Source organism: Kogia breviceps, chromosome 3, assembly GCF_026419965.1.
Source record: "Kogia breviceps isolate mKogBre1 chromosome 3, mKogBre1 haplotype 1, whole genome shotgun sequence".
Lineage (NCBI taxonomy): Eukaryota > Metazoa > Chordata > Mammalia > Artiodactyla > Physeteridae > Kogia > Kogia breviceps.
This window is the reverse complement of record NC_081312.1, coordinates 36,812,871-36,836,641: the sequence shown is the minus strand read 5'-3', so window position 1 is coordinate 36,836,641 and position 23,771 is coordinate 36,812,871. Positions and strand designations below refer to the sequence as shown.

The 23,771-nt window shown below is 39.8% G+C and overlaps 1 protein-coding gene across 1 annotated transcript; it reads left to right on the top strand.

Moving 5' to 3' along the window:
• The first annotated feature begins 3,141 nt into the window (after positions 1 to 3,141).
• CHURC1 (churchill domain containing 1) lies at positions 3,142 to 22,499 on the top strand. The gene is made up of 4 exons (XM_059059112.2): positions 3,142 to 3,255; positions 12,615 to 12,750; positions 14,310 to 14,380; positions 19,754 to 22,499. Exons 1-4 carry the CDS (start codon positions 3,217 to 3,219, stop codon positions 19,844 to 19,846), a joined length of 339 nt encoding a protein of 112 aa, XP_058915095.1. The 5' UTR covers positions 3,142 to 3,216; the 3' UTR covers positions 19,847 to 22,499.
• The last annotated feature ends 1,272 nt before the right edge of the window (positions 22,500 to 23,771 follow it).

The window sequence follows — 23,771 nt, the reverse complement described above, 5'->3', positions numbered from 1 at the left end:
TCCTGTGGATTTTGTGCCTGAATTTCCTTGAAGCAAACCCTCCCTCTACTGGCCATTCTCCAGGACAAAATAGAAGCCTCTTGACTTCCCTTTCCTCATTCCCTCAGCTTCTCTGAAAATTCCAAACTCCTTCGCCTCTCAGAGTCGACATAGGTAGGAGAGAACAAAAGTCTGCTCTGAGTCTTACTATATTCTTGGGGCACACATTAGAAATAGAATAAGATAAAAGCATATCTAAAACCCTCTTACATCTTGATTATTAAATCCATCCCAATCCATGTAAGATTTGAGGGATAATATTTCCCCAAAGGCTACTACGTCAGATATTTTGACATAAATCATTAAAGTTGCATATGGAAATGATCATTTGTATGTGAAAAAAAGTGAGGAGAGCTGAAGAAAACAATGAAATGAAACAGTAGCTATTCCATTGCTTTCTTTTTAACATCTTTATTGGCGTGTAATTGCTTTACAATGGTGTGTTAGTTTCTATAACAAAGTGAATATATAACACTGTGAATAACAAAGTGTATAACAAAGTGCATCAGCTATATTTATACATATATCCCCATATCCCCTCCCTCTTGCATCTCCCTCTTACCCTCCCTATCCCACCCCTCTAGGTGGTCACACAGCACCAAGCTGATCTCCCTGTGCAACGCAGCTGCTTCCCACTACCTATCTGTCTTACATTTGGTAGTGTATATATGTCAATGCTACTCTCTCACTTTGTCCTATTCCCTTGCTTTTTAATGCCATGTATTTAAAAGCTGGGGTTTATAACCTGAATAGCTATGAGAACCATAAAGGGAAGAAAGTCCAACTTGGCTACTGAACTGAAAAAAAAAAAAAAAAGGCCAGCCCTGAACTTTCAGAAGCTCTGTTGTACCTGCTTTCAGCCAGGCTCACGTGGGCTCACAGGGTCAACCCAGGATTGCTGCTAATTCATTCACCCCAGGCAGGTGAGGCCAGGTAAAGACCACTCCTACTTCACCACTCCTACTTCACCACTCCTACTTCACTGGGTGGATAGCCATTAGCTCTTGAATTTTTGTGCCTATGAATAAGATGACCTTTTTATTCACTTGCTCATTTTAGTAACAAGATATTATATCACTCTGGGAAGGTAAAAACGATGCTGGTAAATATGTAGATTGTCTTTCATGCCTCAGAAAATTAAATCAGTTCATGCCAAAAACCTACTCTTTGAGATCTTTGACTGCAGCGTAATTTTCTATTTATTTAATTTTTAAAATTATGCATGTTTTCTATTAGTGATGAGGCAGAAAGCTATACATCTCCCCCTTGTGGTTCCTGTTAGGGTCTGCCTTTCCATGTCCAATTTCTTCCAGTTCCAATCAATCCCAATAAAATGCTGCTAAAATAATCTTCCTAAACCCCAGTTCTGTTATCACTCTCTTGCTCAAACTCAGTGGCTCCCTGTTACATGCAGAGTAAAATCCAAACTCCTTGCATTTGTCCACCTGGAATTCGTATACTAAAACTCTCTGCTTTTTGAAATCCTACATATTCTTCAAGCCCCAAATTCCTCTTTCCCAATCCCCCACCTGGAAGTAGTCTTTCCATTTTGTGCTCTTATAACACAATCTGCCAGTAATTATAGGTATCTGTGCTCATTTTATCTCTCAGACTCTATTGTGAAGATCTGGAGAGTAGGAAAGGACAAAGTCTTTCTGTTGTTGCCACCGTTCCTTGCACAGTGAAGGCACTCAACAAATGTCTATAGAACTGAATAAAACAGATACCGTGGTTAGTCTAAGTCTGCATTAGGCTTTACAAACAGATGACACAGGACTTCCTTGGTGGCGCAGTGGTTGGGAGTCCTCCTGCCAACGCAGGGGACATGGGTTTGATCCCTGGTCCGGGAGGATCCCACATGCGGAGCAAGCCCATGCGCCACAACTACTGAGCCTGCACTCTAGAGCCCGTGAGCCACAACTACTGAGCCTGCGCACCACCACTACTGAAGCTCGTGCACCTAGAGCCCGTGCTCCGCAACAAAAGAAGCCACTGCAATGAGAAGCCCACGCACTGCAACGAAGAGTAGGCCCCGCTCGCCGCAACTAGTGAAAAACCGCACGCAGCAACGAAGACCCAACACAGCCAAAAATAATTTAAATTAAAATTAAATAAAATTGCTGGAATAATTAAAAAGAAACAGATGACACATTTAAAAGTGGATCAAGAGAGAACTGCATAGACCAGCCCCATCCAGTAAAAATATAATTTGTGTAATTTTCAATTTTCTGGTAACCAGATTAAAGAAACAGGTGAAATTAATTTTAATAATATATTTTAGCACAATTATTTCAACATGTATCAATATAAAAATTACTAATGAAATAGTTTACCTTGTTTATACTAAGTCTTCCAAATCTAGTGTGCAGGATGTACTTACAACACATCTCAGTTCAATCTGCCACATTAAAAGTGCTTCATAGCCACACGTGGCTACTGGCTACTGTATTAAAAAGGTGCTGAGCCCAGCGTAGGAACCGAGTCTAGTCCTGGCTGACTACTGAGTAATTCTGTTACCCTAGACAAGACCTTTAACCACTGTTTCCTTGGTTTCTTCATCTGAAGAGGAGGACACATAGAGAGATAGAAACATGTTTTCCATTGCTTTGTCCTCCAGAGGACTCTGGAATGGTCATTTATTATTAACATTTTGTGTTTTCAGGAGATTCTCTGCAGAACTATAAGTGCCTCTTCCCAAACACTTCATTTATTGCTTATTCCCCTGCCAAGATCTGAACTATCACTCTCACTACCCTAAGAAATGGTACGGAAAGGTACCCAAATTGTAATTTCAGCTTTATATATGGAGTAAGCTAAAGCAGCAAAAAACAATTCCCTTTCTTGTGTATTGTGACTTGGTTTTCTGTCAGCCTAGACTCAGAAAGGCGCCTATTGGAACTTTGCTCGGTCCAAGATACCTTTCCCCTTCCTGCCATATGGTCCACGGTCCCTTCTCCCGGAACGTTTCTAAAGTCCTACCCTTCGCCGTCGGTTGTTGTCTGGGAGACCAGACCCTGCCCTAACAATAGTTGCTAAGGGGCGGAGACTTAGAATTAGCTCCCAAGACCCAACACTCCAGGCTGAGTACTCTGGGCGCATGCGGCGACTTTCTCTGAGCTCTCTCGAGGTTTCCTCTTCCCGGAAGCAGCGGAGGAGCTTGCCCGTTACTGCGTCGCGATGTGTGGGGACTGTGTGGAGAAGGAATATCCCAACCGGGTGAGCGAGTGGGCGCCGAGAACTTCCCTCTCCTTTGGCCCATGGCCGCCCCCTGAGGCTTCTCATATCCGCGGCCAGCCTTCTATGGGAGGCCGGGCGCGGTGCGGACCCAGCCGCTCCGCCCCATCCAGTGACGCGGCAGCTGTATGTAGGCACCTGACAGCGGGGATGGCCTGCAGCCGTCGGTTCCTGCTGATCCCCGCCCTGGCGACTGATATCAGCCGTCACCCCATTTCTCTTGAGCTCCAAGGGGAAAACAAATGAAACCCTACCACCACCAGCAACCCGGTCGACAACAGAGGGACACCCCCATCTCTACCCTGGTCTCATCCTCGAGCTTCATTTGATAACGTTCAGTTCTCTTCCTGAATTCTAGCGCTGGAAGGGACCTCTTAGGTCATCTATTCTAACCCAGTTTTGCAGATGAAACTAATGCCTAGAGACGGGAAATTACTTGGCGAAGCGCACATTCTAGTTTGTGTGAGAGCCAAGACGAGAACTCAGGTTTCCTGGCTGTTACTTTCTTTTAAATTTCTGTTCCCTTCAAGCTCAGGAGATTGAGAAGTTTGTTTACTCTCATTCATTCAAGATATACTTACTGAACGTTTGTATAGGTGTAACTAGATTACTTTGCCAGGCCAGAAAAGGGTACCCAAGAAGAAATAAAAGGCAGCTTCCGTGCTGCCAAAGAGCTTACATTTTACGGGAGCACGTGATTAACAAAATATGACTAGTACGGCCCATAAATGCTATTCCGGTTTAGAGAAGGGGGAGAGCAACTAGGGGATAGCGCTGTTCTCCCAGCAGAAAGGTGGACTTCAGTTGGGACTTGAAGGATAGGTGTGACTAGGGTAGAAAAGGAAAGGAGGAGCTGAGGCTGGGGGAAAATAACAAGAACAAGGATTCTCATATTGGTTGGGAGGTAGAAAATCTTTGTAGTTGGTCCTGTCTCTTAATATTTTGAATAATACTTAGTCTTTTGGGAAGGTTTTTATAACAACATGAGCACTCATATGGTACAACCTCTTTGAAAAAGGTCTAGCATTATCAGAAAAAGGAAAAAAAGTTAAAGATATGCCTGCTGAATGACCCAGCAGTTCCCATTTTAGACATAAATGCATGTGCCTAGTGTGTTTCTGGAGACTGGTCTAAGAATGTTCATAACAGCATTGTTTGTGGTAGTAGACTGGAAAAATGTGATATAGCCATAGAATGGAACACCATGAGTGAAAGAGTAATGAAAGTGAATGGAGCAGTGGCTCTCAACTGGGAGTGGTTTTGCCTCCCAAGGGACATTTGACAATATCTGGAGGCATTTTTGGTTGTCACACTGGGGTACTACTGATATTTAATAGGTAGAGGCATTATGCTGTACCTTTACGTCTCACATTCCTGTGTTGTGTTCTATTTCATACTTTTTTTTTAAGTTTAAAAAGAGATTTTTGTGAATCCAGTAATGAAAACTGCACATTATAGGCACCATGAGGGAGATGTTTGCCATGGATAGTGTTAAAGATATTAGGTTGGGGAATTCCCTGGCTCCATGCTTCCACTGCTGGGGGAACAGGTTTGATCCCAGGTCGGGGAACTAGGATCCCACATACTGCGGTGTGGCCAAAAAAAAGGATATTAGGTTGGATTTTTAAGATTTGAGCTAATCAAAAGACAAAAATTATATTGAGAAGTTTAGGCATTGGGCAACTATCCAAAAAAATTGAATAGGGAAATGATTCTGAAATCTGCTATTTAGGAAAGTGAATCTTATGGTTATATGTTGAGATGATGGGATGGGGGAAAATGTAAAAGGATAGCCCTACAGAGCATTTGGGGAACCAAATGGCAACAGTAGTATAGGCATGAGATAATGAAGGCCTCATTTATTGATTGATTGATTGCTGCGTTGGGTTTTCGTTGCTCTGCGGGGGCTTTATCTAGTTGCGTCTTAACGTCGAGCGGGGACTACTCCTTGCGGTGTGCGGGCTTCTCATTACGGTGGCTTGTGTTGCGGAGCACGGGCTCTAGGAGCGTGGGCTTCAGTAGTTGCAGCACGCGGGCTCAGTAGCTGTGGCTCAAGGGCTGTAGAGCTCAGGCTCAGTAGTTGTGGCACAGGGGCCTTGTTGCTCCGCGGCATGTGGAATCTTCCTGGACCACGGCTTGAACCCGTGTCCCTTGCATTGGCAGGCGGATTCTTAACCACTACACCACCAGGGAAGTACCAGCCCTCATTTCAAAGAAAGAATTAACAGGACTCAACCAATTTAATGTAGGAAGGAAGAAGAGAAGAACTGTCGATCTTAGGGTTTTCAATCTAGGCAGCTGGGAAATTTGGAGGTATTACAGAAATTGGAGCCATCTGGGAGGGAGGGAGAACCAAAATTGGGGGAGCAAATGGTCAGATATTTTTTTTATCATGTTTCATCCGAGGTTGAGAATGTAACATCCCAGGAGTCAAGTGAAAATATAGGATGGCAGTTTGGGTAAGAGATTCAAACAGATGAGTCAGCCAAATAAAGGAGTCAAAATAGAAATAATTTGTTCTCTTAGAAAAAGAATGTAGAGAATCAACCAGAATCAATTACTGAGCTTCAGGGAATAAATTAATTTAGGAAGTGAAAATAAAAGTATAGGAAGAGAGTAGAGAAAAGCACTGAGGTGACTGGAAAACCAGGAAAGTACCTGAAGCGGTTTTCTCTGATTTTATTCTGTTCTCGAAGAAATAAAGGGCTGTCATGAGGAAGAATTGAGCTTTTCTTTGAAATTTCAGAAGACAGATTTAGGAATAATTAGTGGGTGGATGTTAGGGGGTTGTAGGCTTTGAATCAGAATAAAGAATTTTCTAACTTTTTTTTTTAATAGAATGGTAACCTTAGAGGAATTGAACTCTCTTCCTGTTGTTCCGTAGAGACTAAATGACTACTTGAAATCTCAAGGATCCGTCCAACTCTGGGATTTTTTAAAGTCATGAGATATTTTTAAGGGTGGTAAGAGCAGAAGCCACTCTGCTTGAGCCTAGCAAAGGAAAAGGTACTCAGGTGGTGGTAGCAAGTATAGTGCACTCATTCAGAAAGTTTGGCAGAGGAAAATAATGGATTACCATGTTGGGTAGGTCTAAATGCAGAATGAGGAGGTAATAAATGTTTGATTATTTATCTTTGGTTTCATAAAATTTCTGGAGTTTTGTGGTGGATGTTTTCCACAGGCTAGAAAATTTCTAACAGAGCTCTGGCCCACTTGCTTGTAAAATTATGCCAAGAACTTGAACTCAAGCATGAATCAGATTGAAAATGAACCATACTAATTTTCTGAACTCAAATTTTTTTACTCAACTGTGAACCAAACTTTTTTTTCATTCAGAAAAGCATTTAGCAAACCAGTTGGAACTAGAACTCTGCTGTATTTTCTAAAATAACTGATCAGGCCCAAAATTGTAATAAAACATTTCCACATCAAACTGGAAATGAAACCTATATTTCATATAGTTGAAGTTTCAGCTTTAAAATTCTTAGTAATTCAGCAGCAATACAGAAATATAGCTTAAATTTAGGTTAATCAGAAGGAAGTAATCAGTGTAAATTAGTTATATGTTTAAATTAGAAATTATGTTTTATATACCTCACTTAAAATTAAAACTACAAAAGTTCACGTACTCAAATTGTTGCTTGGCATTAAACCATATTTAATTAAATGCTGAGTCTGATATATAATTGGTAAAACAATTGTATGGAAATGGATGCTTTAAAATGATGCATTTGAAAATGCCTATATTAAAAAAAATCTGGAATCAATAACCTAACTTTCCACTTTAAGACAGTGAAAAAAACAAGAGCAGACTAAACCCAAAGCGTGCAGAAGAAAGGAAATAATAAAGACTAGAGTAGAAATTAGGAAATAAGAAATAGAAAAGCAATACAGAAAATTAGCAAAACTAGAATTTGGTTCTTTAAAAACTGTATTTTCTATTTTCAATTTTAAGTACTCCCTGACAAAACGTATGCACTGTTAAGTTATACCATCTGAAATAATAGTTTTTTGGAAGAAGCAAATTGGCCCAATCATTGTCAGTGTAGTTGCGGATTTCTCAAATTTGTAAGAGTTTATCATAATATACTTTCATACGAATTATCGTCATAGTATTCAACCATTTCTTCTTTTTTTAAAAAAATAAATTTATTTATTTATTTTTGGCTGTGTTGGGTCTTCGTTGCTGTGCACGGGCTTTCTCTAGTTGCAGCGAGCGGGGGCTACTCTTTGTTGCGGTACGCGGGCTTCCCATTGCGGTGACTTCTCGTTGTGGAGAACGGGCTCTAGGCATGCAGGCTTCAGTGGTTGTGCCTCACGGGCTGTGGAGTGCAGGATCAGTAGTTGTGGCTCACAGGCTTAGTTGCTCCGCGCATGTGGGATCTTCCCGGACTAGGGCTTGAACCTGTGTCCCTTGCATTGGCAGGCGGATTCTTCTTTTTAAAAAAAAATTATTTATTTATTTATTTATTTATTTAATTTATGGCTGTGTTGGGTCTTCGTTTCTGTGCGAGGGCTTTCTCTAGTTTGTGGCAAGCGGGGGCCACTCTTCATCGCGGTGCACGGGCCTCTCACTATCGCGGCCTCTCTTGTTGTGGAGCACAGGCTCCAGACGCGCAGGCTCAGTAATTGTGGCTCACGGGCCCAGCCGCTCTGCGGCATGTGGGATCCTCCCAGACCAGGGCTCGAATGTCCCCTGCATTGGCAGGCAGATTCTCAACCACTGCGCCACCAGGGAAGCCCCACGCAGGCGGATTCTTAACCACTGAACCACCAGGGAAGTCCCTCAACCATTTCTTCTTGCACATTTGTATACCTTTATAGATCCTCAACCAGGATTTAGCTGAATCACATTTTCTAAGGATATTTAATGTTTGCCTTTTTTCCTGTCTTTTCGAAACTGTTATAGTTTACTGTTATTACTGTGGAATTGATTTAGATTTTATTCTTCTTTTTCCTCCCATTGTGAGAGCCTCGAAAGCTTCTCTGAATTTGGACATAAATAATCTTGTTTCATCTAATAAAAGAATCATGCCTCACTGATGAAGGTTATCCTCACTTTCAAATGACCAAGTCCCTTAGAGAAAGCCCCATAAGTTTCTTATTTACTGTACTTGCATTTGCCATTTCAAGAATTTATTTCCCTACCTCAAAACTGATACATAGATCCCTTTTCTCTTCCCTCAGTGTTTAGAGTTTACATTCTGCCTGCTTATATGGTCAGATTACAGAGGTTAGACCATATTGTATAAGGTGCCTGTGTTTATGTGTGCAGTTCTGTTCAGAGTTCTGTTTATTTGAAAATGGTATTTAGATCTTTATTCTTTTAAGGCTTTTAAAAATTATCTAATATCTTGGAGTCTTTGGCAGTCAGCTTTTATAGATTCAAGGCAGTCCCAGTTCAAACCCCAGCAGGAGGGGCTTCCCTGGTGGTGCAGTGGTTAAGAATCTGCCTGCCAATGCAGGGGACACGGGTTCGAGCCCTGGTCCGGGGAGATCCCACATGCCACAGATCAACTAAGCCCGTGTGCCACAACTACTGAGCCTGTGCTCTAGAGCCTGTGAGCCACAACTACTGAGCCTGCGCGCCACAACTACTGAAGCCTGTGCGCCTAGAGCCCATGCTCCACAACAAGAGAAGCCACCGCAATGAAAAGCCCGCGTGCCGCAACGAAGAGTAGCCCACGCGCAGCAATGAAGACCCAGTGCTGCCAAAAATAGACAAATAAATAAATTACAAAAAAAACAAAAAACAAACCCAGCAGACTTTTTTGTAAAAGTTTATAAGCTGATTCTAAAATTTATATGGAAATGAAGAGAACCTAGACTAGCGAAATTATAGGACGTAAACTACCTAATTTAAAAACTTAGTATAAAGCTACAACAATCCAAAGAGTGTGAGATTAGTGCAAAAAATAGACATGTAGATCAAGGGAAGAGAATAGTCAAAGGTAGACAGACCCACATATATAGGATGATGTGAGTTCCACGAAGTTGCCAATGTAATGCAATGGGGAAAGGATAGTCTTTTCAACAAATGTTGATGGAACAACTGGATATTCATATAGAAATAAATGAAACTTGATCCTTACCTCAGACCATATATAAAAGTTATTTCAAAATGGATCATAAACCTAAACCTACCAGCTAAAACTATAAAATTTCTAGAAGAAAACAAAGGAGAAAATCTTTGCAATCTTGGGGTAGGCAAGATGTTTTAGAAGACAGGCACAAACAATGAAAGAAATTTAATAAACCGGACTTCATAAAAATCAAAACTGTTTGCTCTTCAAGAGACACCATTTAAAAAATGGCAAACCAAAGACAGAAATATTTGTAGGGCTTCCCTGGTGGCGCAGTGGTTGAGAATCCGCCTGTCGATGCAGGGGACACGGGTTCGTGCCCCTGTCCGGGAAGATCCCACATGCCGCGGAGTGGCTGGGCCCATGAGCCATGGCCACTGAGCCTGTGCATCCGGAGCCTGTGCTCCGCAATGGGAGAGGCCACAACAGTGAGAGGCCCATGTACCACACACACAAAAAAAATTTGTAATACATATATCTGACAAAGGGTTTGTACCTAAGATACATAAAGAACTTTTGTAACTCAATAAGAGGATAAACAATTTAACTTTTCAAAAAATGGGCAAAAGACTTGAATAGATATTTCCCAAAATAAGATATATTAATAAGCACCATGAAAAGATGCTGAACATCACTAGTCATCAGGGGAATATAAATTAAAACTACAATGAGACACCACTTTACATCATTAGAACGGCTAAAATAAAAAAGACATAATACCTAGTGTTGATGAGAATGTGGGAAATCTGGAACTCACACATTGCTGGTGGGAACAGAAAATGGAAACTAATTGGCAGTTTCTTATAAAGTTTATATATATACCATATTTTTACTGTATGACTCAGCAATTCCACTTCTAGATATTTACTCAAGAGAAAGGCATATGTCTACACAAGACTTATACATGAATCTTCATAGCTACTTTATTCATAACAACCAAAAACTGGGAAGAACCCAAATGTCTATCAAATCCATGCAATGGGATACTACTTGGCATTAAAAAAGCAATGAACTACCAATACATACAACAACATAGATAATTAACGTGGACATCATTTTAGGCAAAAGAAGCTGGGTGTAAAAGAGTATACTGTATGATTCTATTTACGTAAAACTTTAGAACAGGCAAAACTAATCTTTGGAGATAGAAATCAGGTCAGTGGGTGCCTGAGGTGAGATAGGGGTTGGAGATAGACTGCAAAGCAGGAAGGACTTCCTGGGAAGACAAATTTTTGTATCTTGATTGGGGTAGTGATTACATTGGTATATACATGTGTTAAAATTCTTTCATGTATACTCTTACAGTGTGTGGATTTTATTGTGTGTAAATTATACCTCAGTAATGTTTATTTTTTTTTTTAAATCAAAGCACTTGTTCTAATAGCTGGAAATTTATACTTTAATCCCAAGGCTTTTTTTCCCCTTTAGTAGTTATGTTGATATGCCTATGTTTTAGTATCTCCAAACTGCATAGTTAGTTTGATTTCTCCCCACCAGAATTAACCTCTTAATACATAGCACTACGAAGGCACTTAGTTAATGGTGGTGCTGGGAATCCAGGAAGGCTTCACTGTGGCATTGGTTAAGATGGGTCTTAACTCCCTCATACTTCATAAGCTCCTTGAAGGTAGAAACGTCTGTGACTCATCCTGGAGTCCTCGGAATCCTCCGCCATGCTTTGCACAGTATCAGGCACATAGCTGCATTGGAGAAATGCATTAGTTTGAATGGTTTTTAGTCACATTAACTATTAAAAATACCTCAGTTTTTTTGTTGGTCAGAAATGAGGTTGAACTACTATCAAAAAAAATAACCCAATTAAAAAATTGGTAGAGGACCTGAATAGGCATTTTTCCAAAGAAGGCATGGCCAACAGGCACATGAAAAGATGCTCAACATCACTAATCATCAGGGAAATGTAAATCAAAACCATGAGATATCGCATCAAACCTGTTAGAATGGCTAATATCAAAAAGACAACAAATAATAAGTGTTGGTGGGACTTCCCTGGTGGTCCGGTGGTTAAGACTCCATGCTTCCACTGCAGGGGGCATGGGTTCAGTCCCTAGTCGGAAACTAAGATCCCATATGCCATGTGGTGCGACCAATAAATTAATTAATTTAATTAAATTAAATGCAAGTCTGGCTGATAGAAGCATGGTGGAAGCCTAGATGGGACCCATGCCACTTAAAAAATAAATAGAAAGTGTTGGTGAGGACGTGAAGAAAAGGAAACCCCAGTACACTGTTGGTGAGAATGTAAATTGGTACAGCCACTATGGAAAACAGTGTGGAGGTCCCTCAAAAAATTAAAAATACAACTACAGGGGCTTCCCTGGTGGCGCAGTGGTTGAGCATCCACCTGCCGATGCAGGGGACACGGGTTCGTGCCCTGGTCCAGGAAGATCCCACATGCCGCGGAGCGGCTAGGCCCGTGAGCCATGGCCGCTGAGCCTTCGTGTCCGGAGCCTGTGCTCCGCAATGGGAGAGGCCACAGCAGTGAGAGGCCCGTTTACCGCAAAAAAAAAAAAAAGAAATGAGTAGAACTAGGTAGTTTATAAAGAGACTTTAAGTTCTGAACAATTAGTAAGCCTTTAGCAAAGACCTTCCTTGAGCCAGGAGCATATGTTGTTTACAGTTTCTTAATGACAAGTAAAACCCTTTCTCTTTTAAATGCCATGGTGTCAATCTGATGAATTGCAGAACTTACCTTTTCTGCCTGAATCACACATATCCTAGGGACTGACATCTATAGAGCTGAGAGTTTATTTCTTTGTTTATTTTGTGGTATTTTTAAGGCTTTAAAAAATGCTGTTTCAACAGTCAACTGAGCATCACAGTGGATAAGATCATTTTTATCAGTGTTTCCATTTTGATTGAATTTTCATTCTAGCTTTATAATATACCTCATTTAATAGTGTTAGCTATTAGATTTTTTTGATTTTTCCTTTTCACATGTTATATTAAGACTTCATTAAGTTGTTTCTAAATATCCATTTGCATTTAGTCCTCTTAAACACAGTTGCAGTCCTAAGCTCTAACACTTCTTCAGTTTTATTTACTATGAATAATACTTCTAGAGGAAAGCTAGTAATTTCAAAAATTACTTGGTGTATACTTCAAGCAAGTAAATTCTGGCCATGTTTTTTTCCTTTAGAGACTTTAAGTCTATTAATCATTTTCACCAAGAATTTTGAAATATAAGAAAATTAAAATCCCCTCAAAAAAGAAAATTAAATTCTGTTTTTCTTATTTTAGGGTAACATCTGCCTGGAGAATGGATCTTTCTTGCTGAACTTTATCGGCTGTGCAGTGTGCAGTAAGCGGGATTTTATGCTGATCACAAACAAATCTTTGAAAGAGGAAGATGGAGAAGAAATAGTTACCTATGATCGTTAAGTAGACTTTTTTTCCATCTGAGCCCGTTAGCAGGTATCAGCTTTTGGGAGTTAGGTTGCACAAAGTCTTATGAGGCCTATTTCACTATCATATTGCAACACAAAATCACTAGTTAGTTTTTTAAGAGGAAAATGTTGGTAACATCTCATTTATGTAGCATCATCAGATATTCCACATAAATGACTTTTACAGATAACTGAAGCTTATGATTCAGGCACCAATTTTCTTTTGTTTATCTTTAAAGACTGTGTCTTCTGAAACAAGATATAGGGACTTTTATTTTTAACTTAGGGTCATCCATGTGAATTTTCACTTTCTACTATAATATAATACAGTGATGTGCTCCAACAGCTATTAAAGTGTTTAGGGCTATTTGCCCTTATACTAAATGGCTCTGGGATGCTATGTTTTTTTTAGTCTTGTTTCTGCTTTTATAGCTTTTGTCTCTTTTGTTACTCTTAGTTTATAGTTTCTTTTGCTACTGTAAGTATGCTACCTTCATATGCTATTACTCATCCTTGATACTAGGAAATCAAGTAGATAACTATAATAAAAATAAATAAGTTCTGAGGTTGGCACTAAGAATCTCTACAAGTAAATTAAGTATATGTGCACTTTCGTGCCCAGATATTATGGCAACTATTTAAATTGTTCACATTTCCTTTTTGCTTGTCTCCTGATTTTTTGGTATGTTCTGACTATATGAAAATTAAATGTGCAAATAATGATATTTTGAAAGAAAGGTGCGAAAGACACTAAGCCTTTAGAATAGAGTCAGACTATGGAAAAATGTTCTAAATTAGAAGAATCTTTTTCTTTCTTGTAGCATGTACCCTTTTAAATTCTATTTTTTTTCCAGGTAGTAGAGGATAGTGGTCAAAAGCAAGGGCTCTGGAGCAAGAAAGCTTGGGTTTGAATTCTGGTTCTAACACTTCGTAGCTCATCTGTGGTCTTCCTAGTTCTTATCCATAGTGTGCCTTTGTTTCCTTATCCCTACAAACATGATAACAATAGTATCTACCTCATTGGGTTTTTGAAAACATTAAGTGAATAAACAGATACAAAGTATTTTAAAACAGTATCTGGCACACTGTTAAGCACTCAATGTATCATAGTTATTATTACTATATTGTTTTTACTAGAGCCTTTTGTTACTGCTAAATTCACTTTAACATCTAGTGTTAGCTCTTTGTTTATGATTGGTTAGTAGCACAATTTCTATCATTCCTGAGAATAAAAGCTCCTACATAGTTAGACAGGTCCAGCTAGTTTCAAAAACACACTTACATATCCATTAATTGATTACCTTAGAGAGCTTTCAATATGAATGAATATATGCACATTAAGTCTCTGAGTTCAGGCTCTTAATTATATAGTGTTGCTGTGTGACCGAGTCTGGATTTTTTTATCAAGGTAGATATTATAGTGGGTTTCCTGCTGTGTTAAATATGACAGAGTTAAGATTCTTTCAAAGCAATACCATGCTAAGACTAGAAATTTTACTGTCTTAGGACACCTTCTAAGACTTAATTAAGTCTTTCTCTGTTTCAGCAGATCTTTGTAAGAATTGTCATCATGTAATAGCCAGGCATGAGTATACGTTCAGTATCATGGATGAATTTCAGGTAAATGTATAAATGTGGGTTTGTTATTGCGGGGGGGAGGGGAACAATAAGAATACCCTTGAAAAATCTAGGTATAGTCTTCATAAATGAAGTACTAGTGAATCTTAGAGGAGACCATCCCTGTCTTACACTTGTGTAAGTTGAGAGACACTTCACATGTGGGTGGATCTGTTCAAACCTGTCTTCACAACAGTCACAAAGTAAAACACATGACTTACAAATGATATCTCAGTCCTGTCATTTTGCGTATAAAGAGCAGCACATTATGGCTTCATATGAGGTTACTATTGTGCCTCTTTTTTCTCTACCCAGTTACATGACTGCACAATTCTTGGCTTTAAGTGTTGGCCTGCCCACTGCCACCGTACTTGCTGAGCATGGAAATCATGCTAACGAGATTATCTTTGTTTCCCTTATAGGCATGTAGAGTCAAGCAACTCTGTAGTCTCAATTGCAATAGGGTATTTTAAAATTATTTGTTAAGTAAAAGGACAAGATAGGTGTATCATGGTTGGAGGAGAGAAGCTGAACCATATAAGGATAAAGAATAGGGATGTAATATAAGGATTAGTCCTTATACAATTGTGAGAGCATGTGAAGAATTCTACAGAATTCTACAGGCTGGTGTAGGCCTGAAGTTGCTGAAGATTCACAGGTCTAGTGGTCAGGAAGAAAAGCTGGACAGTGATGGAGAGCCAAGGGCAAACTGGAAAGCATGAGGACACACTTACCTGTATCTGTCTCTCACTGCCTCTGCTTTCAAGCCCTCAGATTGAGTTACTTATTTAGTGTGAACTACATGTTCATCCAGAGGATATAAATGTGAGGTAAGAGTTTTAACAAGTGAGGGAATTTTTTTTAATCCTTTATATTTGGGTGGTTCTATATAATTAGGGAAAAAAATCTTCTACAGCAGAATCTTATAAAATACTATAACCACTTTCATTCATTCTTATTTCAGTGTGGAAGAAGGCACTTAGTCACCTGTCAGAATCTGGTCTAATATCTTGTGGTCCATCTTAACAACATCCTGACCACATCTCCCTAGGATCCAAAAATTATGCCTCAAAGATACTTATATGATAGATGTCACTTAGGGCAAAATCGAGATCTCAGTGAATGAATAGTGGCCAAATAGGGGAATGAACATGTCGGGGGCTTAAAGAAGCAGCTCTGTCCGTTCATGGGAGGAAAAGAGTGCTTATAGCTATTTTGCAGCAGTTCCTGAAGCTCCTGTGAGCTTTTTAGAGTCTGTAAGTGGATATTGAGATTGCCTGTTTATACCCTAATTGAGCCATTGTGTGTCACTGCCATGAGACCAAAGTCTAGCTGATTTTCCTTTATGACTGAGCACAGCCATTTTCAAAGCTCCCCAGAAGTTCCTTTGGGGTAGGAAGAAGGTAAAGGAAGATGGCTATAGTCACAATGCCTATGTAGTGTGGAATTCTCTTGGAAAAAACTCTTAAACTAGACTCTCCACCCCCAGTCCTTTCTCTCCCAACATCCACTCCCCCCCTCCCCCATATTCTGTATTCTGCCACCAACATGTTTTTCTTAAAATAATGCTTTCAGACTACCTCATTGGCCTTTCCGTAACTCACCTTCAGCTACAGTATAATATCCAAGCTCCCCATCCCAAAGTTCTTGCTGGGCTGGCCAGCCTCCCTTTCCCTCATTTCTCACTACTCTCCTTTTGCACACCATTCATAGCATTGCCCCAACTTTAGACTCTCTTCCTTCCCTCCTGTAGTAGAGATTTTTATTTCCTCCTCTCTATGGCTACTCCCAGTGCATTTCCTCAGGAATCTCATGTTATCTTTTCTCTTCCTGGCATCCTCTTTTCTCCGTGAGATTTAAAGCATTTTTACATTAAATATATTTAGTTCTTCTTTATTTGCTAGAAATAAATTAAAATCCTTTTGTTTCACTCAGCTGCCTCTTTGATTCATCCTCTGATCATCTCTCCTTTTGCTTCTTTACTTGAATAGCTCTTTACCCTATTTCCCTTATTTCCCTGTGCTCCTCCTAACAACCTACAAACTGGTTTTCATTTTCACTTTACTAAAACTGTTCTCTCATACATGTCCTATAAGGTGGCCAAATCCTGTGACCTTGCCTCAGTTCTTCTCTCTCTTAACATCTCTTCTGGATCTGGTTTTGATAACCATTGTCTTTTTGAAGCATTTCTTCCCCTGGGGTCCATAGATCTAGACTTTTTTCTTTCTTTTTAAATCATTTTGACTGTTCCTTTGTTTACTCTCTGGTTTCCTCTCCTGTTTCTCCCTAACTGCTTTTCCCCTGAGCTTTGGTCTCTGGTCTAGGAACCTTCTCTGTACTCCCTCAGACATTGAGCACACGCACCCTCAGTGTCTGATGAAACCTATCGGATATCTCCCGGATCTCCTTCTTTAACCCTAACGCCCTCCCTGCCCTCCTTTCTTCCTTAGTTTCTCTTGCTTTTGTCTGTCTCCACTGCCACCCCTTGTGTCAGGGACCATACTGCTGAAACCTACCTTACTGAAGCAGTCCCCACAGTATAGTCGTGCGCACTGCCTCAAATTAATCTTCTGGAAACACATCATCCTGTCACTCCTCTGCTACTCCATATGCGATGTGCTTGCTCTATTCCATATCACTGTCTTTATTCGTGCTTTTTCCTTGACTTAACGTGTCCCTTTCGCTACCTTCAAGCCAACTAAATCTTACCTCTTTCAAGCCGAACTTAAATTCTATCTCCTTCTTATTCTTAATAGTTCAGCCCATACTGCTTTCTCCCTTTTCTGAGCTCTTCTTGTACCTACAGTAGGCCCCGACTCCTGTGACTGGCCAGCTGGTAACTTCCATCTTAGTCTGATGACACACAAGAACTCTTCATACTCAGCTGCTGTGACTTACTTTCCTCAGCCCCACCCCATTCCAGCCCCCATCTTATTGCAGTAGCTGTTCAGGTTCAAGATGGGATTCCCACCATTGGTAATATTTTGTTTTGTTTTAAATGTCTTATGGGAAACTTAAACATAATCAAAAGTAGGCAGAATAGTGTATTAATCTCCAGTACCTAGCTTCAGTTTGCTTTATTTGTACCTCACCATTTCCACATCTCCCCACAGGATTACTTTGAAGCAAATCCCAAACATATTACTACTTCTGTAAATATTTCAATATGAATCTCTAAAAGATAAGGATTCTGTATTTAAACAAATTCATTTTTAACAAAACCATTGTTAAACAAAGTAAGATTTTCTGATGGCAAGAGTAGAGGGGAAATAGAGACATAAGTACAGAGTTTAAACAGAAAATAAATTATAAATGATTACAGGTATCTGGTATTTTTTATATCACCCTAAAATCCATTAAAAGGACTATATATTTGCCTCAAGAGGGAAACAAGAGGGAAGCTGTGAGACTGCTCTCTGTTCCTCTGTGGACCAGGGAAGGAGAGGACTAAGGGTCAGAATTAGCAGGTAATAATAGAGGGAAAAGGCCCATGGGACCCTCAGCATAAAACAAGGATCTGATCTTGCCCAAAGGTGATTCCACCCACTCTACCTTTCCTTCCAAATCTCTACCCTCAGGCTTTGCCCAGGTGGAGCCTCTGAAGGTCTCCGTGAATGACTGGGGGGAATTCTAATTCTCCTAACTTGGCCAGTTTGGGTGAAGGGTGTCCTGATCCAACCATATTCCTGGCATCCCGAGTGAGAATGTGTTCCTGGCATCCCAAGTGAGAATTCTAGACATATTTTCCCACAGAAGCACTGCTATATGTGGTTAGATTCTATAGTACTTGTGCAGTATAAATTTAAAAGACTCCCTGGATTTCCTTGGGAACCTAACTGCCATGTGCAACATTATCTCTGTGGGAAACTGCTTCTGAATTCCAAATACTTGACCTACAATGAAATTTGGATTCCAGACTGCCTATAAATTAAAGATTACAGGTGTAATCAGTCTTACTGATTTAACAGCCTTTCCAGATTATACCATGTGTTAGGTCTTTCCTTTCTCCCAAGTTAGACTGTAAGTTTTGCAAGGTCAGACTTTGTCCTTGCCTTCTCTCATGTCTACCGGTGCACCTGGCACATTGCAGAGCCTTTAGGCACTTAATAAAAACTTGTCAATGGATAGATTGGTTGAAAACTCAAATAGTTGTCTAGCTTCACACATTTTCCCATTTTGACTTTATTACTTTTTTCTTCATTTCCAGTGAGAGGTTGACATCCTACTAGTAATGTCTGGTAGGTGAACGTAGAATTTGAAAGCAGTAAAACCTTGGAGAGAGTAGATTTTAATTTTGTTTTTGATTCATGAGATTCATATTTGTTTGCTGAGCTCTGGCCTGTGTTTCTACTGTTTGTGTAGAATAGACTTTAAAATTAAATGTGGTCTTTAAGAAACAGTCTTTCCACTACTACAACTAGTTCTCCCTGCTGAACTCTCTAGTAGGAAATGGAAAGGCAGTTGCCTGGTTCTGAGTCTTTGTACTGTGGTCACTGTTTATCTCCGTGACCCTCTCTCTAGTGAGGGACCCATGAAACACAAACTGCCCTGACTTGATCAATGTCCAGGCGCCAACAATCTCAAAGTCAGATGTGGAAATACTAATAGATTTAGTATAGATGCTTGTTTTCCTAAAGAAGATAAAAAATTTTAGAGTAAAAGGTTTGAAAGAAATATGTTTCTGTAGTTTATGACCATATTAAATATTCTAGAAAGGAACAGATATAAGAACAGGACTTTGCTCTAAGGATTTTTGCCTAAAACAAAAAAACTTCTGTCACCAGTCTGGACATTTGTTAAACCCAAGAAACAAAAGACTCTTTAAATAGATCAAATTCTAGACAGCTAGCTATCTAAATATGAGACATGACATACTAATGGATTTAACATAATTGTTTATTTTTTCTGGGGTAGATAAAAATAGCTCTTTGGGTTTGGAAATTTTTTTCCTTTTCTGATGTTTTAAAAATCATTTCTGTTGCTTATTAGTGTTGAATATTCTAGAAAGGAACAGCTCTAAGAACAGGAATTTGTCCTCAGGGGCCCACACTCAAATTGCTTCATTACTTTAAATAGCAGCACTAAGTAAGCCCAGTATGTGTGTTTTCTAAGTCCAGGAAATAGCCATGCATTTCCAAGGTGACATTCTTGTATACATAGTAAATAGAGCATCAGCATGTATTCAGTTTATATAAACAAAAGGCTCTGGGATACACAGACTAAACCTAAGACATTGTTTATAGGTGTTGAAGAAATTGATCTAATGTACAGACACCATATCCATGACAATTTACAGAGAACAGTTTTACCAGAGAAAGTTATGAAGCATCTTTCTCCCAGTTCCTCAAGGTAATTGTGTACTTTATCTTGTTCTAGGAGTATACCATGCTGTGTCTGTTATGTGGTAAAGCTGAAGATACGATCAGTATTCTCCCTGACGACCCCCGACAAATGACTCTGTTATTCTAAGCATCCTTCTGCGGCTCTGTAATCACAATGTCATGTTGGTTTACAGTACAGCAAGCTTGATGGTTTGTCTAACTTAGTTTATAATGGAAATTATTTGCATATTTTTCTGCTTAGGCTTACCTATTCTCTGAAAGAAAAAGTGGGACTTCTCTGGCGGTGCAGTGGTTAGGACTCGGTGCTTTCACTGCCATGGCCCGGGTTCAATCCCTGGTCCGGACACTAAGATCCCATAAATCAAGGGGCACGGCCAAAAAAAAAAAAAGTAAGAAAGAAAAAGTAATTTAGGGGATTGCTGTTCTCTAGAGCTGAGCTCTTCTGCTAAAGTTCCCAGTGCACATCAGTGCAGTCAGAATGAAGCATCTTTGTTAGCAGCTGTGTGGCTGAAAAATAACTAGGATGAAAAGCACATCTAGTGCCCAGATCTTGGTTCCAATAAAAGGAATTAGGACTCTTTGGGGAAATGACTGAGTCTAGGACTGGGGCAGTAAATACACAGGGTGAGATTGGAGCATCTTGAGCCACAAAACAAAGTGCTGAAACGAAAAATCACAATGATTGGGAGTATGTCAAAGGGACAGAAGAGCCAGCTGAAGGAGCTCCCAGAGACCAAAGTTGGAACAGCTTGAGCAACAAAATTAAGTAGTATTGGATTATAAACCAAACTATAAATATTTATGAGTCCATGCTGATCTAAATGAATGACTAAATAAATAAATACATATGTTGGAGAGAATAGACAAATCCCCCATGCAGAAAACTTAAGTATGGGTTTGTGTAGTGACTTCCTTCCAAAGAGTATAGTATGCAAAGGGGGAAAAGTGACTTTAACTTTTACTTCACTGAGAAACCTGACAAACACTAGCCTGGTGATCAAGGTTATCGTCACTGATGATGAGCCACGTTAATAGCATTACTCTTGATATGATGTGATGGGAATGACACTTTGCCTTTGTGGTCTTCCTCCCCAAAACCCGTAACCCCAGTCTAATCATGAGAAAAACTTCAGACAAATTCCAGTTGAGAGAGGAATCCCAATTGAGGAAAATACCTGACCAGTACTCCTCAAAACTGTCAAGGTCATCAAAGACAAGGAAGTCTGAGGAACTCTCACAGCCAAAAAAGAGCATGACTATTAAATGTAATGTGGTATCCCGGATGAGATCCTGCACCAGAAAAAGAACATTTGATAAAACTAGGGAAATCTGAATAAAGTGTGGACTTTAGTTAATAGAAATAGAATGGTTTCAATTGCTCCAAAGGGATCTTAGAATATCTTACCTTGCATAGTTGAAAGAATTCTGGCTTGGGTGTCATGAAACCTGGCATTTAGGCCTCTGCCATTTGGTAGCAGTATAACCATTAAGCAGAGTGTCATTCTGGACTTTATTGTCCCCTTTCTATAAAATTGGACTAGTATAAATTGATGTTACACTTCCTTCACAGTATTGTTAGAAGATCCAAATGAATAATGAATATAAAATGCTTTGGAAGGCATATAAAGTTCTAGACAGAATGAGATGGTTTCAGTTAGTTCTTCTCATTATGAAATCAAAACTTAAGGGTCAGGCATTAAAACAGAATTTTTTCCTATTCATATTTCAGACATTCTGAACTGAGTGAGCAAAGTTGTTGACATCAGGGAAAAGCTTTGTTTTGTAACAGGAATAATGATAATAGTTGAGGTTTATTGAGCACTTACTATGTGCCAAGGCCTTTTTAAGCAGTTGTTTAATCCTCATTAACAATTCCATGGGGCTTCCCTGGTGGCGCAGTGGTTGAGAGTCCGCCTGCCGATGCAGGGGATACGGGTTCAGTACGGGTTTGTGCCCCGGTCCGGGAAGATCCCACATGACGCGGAGCGGCTAGGCCCGTGAGCCATGGCCGCTGAGCCTGCGCGTCCGGAGCCTGTGCTCCGCAACGGGAGAGGCCACGGCAGTGAGAGGCCCGCGTACCACAAAAAAACAAACAAACAAACAAAAAACAATTCCATGAGGGTAGGTACTATTGTTATCCCAGTTTTAGAGCCAGAGAAACTGAGGCACAAAGAAGTTAAGTAACTTAGTCCAGATTACATAGTACAGTGATGCCCTCAGTAATAGTGTTTAGTACACGTGAAGTATCAGAGTCTAGCTAGGTTAAGAAGAGGTTGAGGATATCAGTGACAGCACTCTGAGGAATCTAGGCATGTCAGACCAAGATTTATTATTCAGAAAAGTTAAGGCAGCTGTTCCTTAAGGATCAGTTGTTTTATTCCTGGAAAATGCTTTCCACTTTCTGCAAATCTATATCTGACCTGCTGAGGAAATCGTTTGGTGAAATGAATCCAGAAAGCAGAGAAAATGTTTCATTACTTTAAATAGCAGCACTAAGCCCATTATAGCTTCTGAATTGTCCCTTCATGGAGTTTGCTAATGCTTCTAACTTAGTCATTTGGAGCTCAAGAGTATGATTTTGTATGCCCCCCCCGATAACCTCATCTCTTGCAGAATGTGTAATTATCTGTTTTAGACAATATATTACAAAAATTTTAAACATAAGATCCTATCCACATATTTCATTATTATTAAACCAGCATTGTACTGTGTTTTGCGATACTTTATCATCTTCTAGAATTCTTTTATGGATCTAGTAGAATAAAGACCTCTTGAACTCAGTTCCACTGCATCTATATTTCTCTGTTTAAGTAAAGGGGAACCAGGCAAAGGCATTGGTCTTCTTTGCTTCCCTTTCTGAGATACCAGAAGAAGAAGAAATCACCTGTAGGTGTAGTGGGGAATGTGAACTTGTCCTAGCACCTCATTCTTTCTCTACCTGCTCCATGATGTACAGGTCTGGGGTCGACCTGGTTAGGCTCAAACAAAGCTCAGCCTGTTTGCTGTTGTGTTGTTTTAGCTAGCTCCGTCTTCCTCAAATGATCTTGGGTTCTCCCAGTACTAATTAATTGACATATGATATAGTCTAGGAAGAGCCAATTATGGTTTGTTACCTGTAAGTCATCAGTAAGAAGTATACATTCACTGTTCTTTATTTCAGTGTAACAAGAATCCTTTTGGTTTCATTCTTCTGTTTCCTGAGCAAAGCTAAGTTACTTGACTGAATTTGAGGCTCTTAGTTTTAAAATGTATGTTTCTTGACTGTAGTACAAGTCTCTATTGTGAGATATGCTATGGTTGGGTAGACAGGAAATCAAGAGACCTGGGTCTGAAATTAGCTTTGCCACCTGCTCATGGTGGGACACTGGGCAAGTCATTCTATCAGTACCTTGGTTTTTTCCATGGAAAAACAGACATTATCATGCCTCCTTCACGGAGTTTTAAAATCAAATGATATAATGTAAGTGAAAGTGTCATTAGGTCATACAGTGCTGTGGACCGGCAGCTGTCAGCGGTCTTAATGCAGAAACTTGTAGACAGAAGGAAGCACTGTTGTGTTGTGGTTAGTAGTAGAAGCTTTGGAGTCAGACTGACCTGGATTTAACTTTCAACTCTGCCCCTCACTAGCCCTTTGTCCTTGAAAAGTGTCTTGCTCAGTTACCTTCTCTTTAAATAGAGATGAAAATTCCTCAGGGTCAGTATGAGGATTAAATAACCTAGCATATAGAAAGTACTTAGTGCAGTGTGGGAGTATAGTATATGGTAATTTGGATGATGGTTGTGATGGTGATTATAAGAAATCACCAGATTTGAAATCACCAATAAGGGTTTGGCTCAGTGTTCCTTAAACTAAGGAGATGCAATGATGGGAACATAGTCATGGAAATAATCATCAGTTTCAGTCTATGTATCTTGGCCCCTAAATCACTTATTCCAAAGCCATATTTTTTGGAAGAGCCTCAGAGGAAAGATTCCCTCTGCCCTTCCTCTAAATCGAGTAGCATTATCTCAGCACCTCTGGGAAGGCTTGTTTATGGGACCTCTCCTTACTT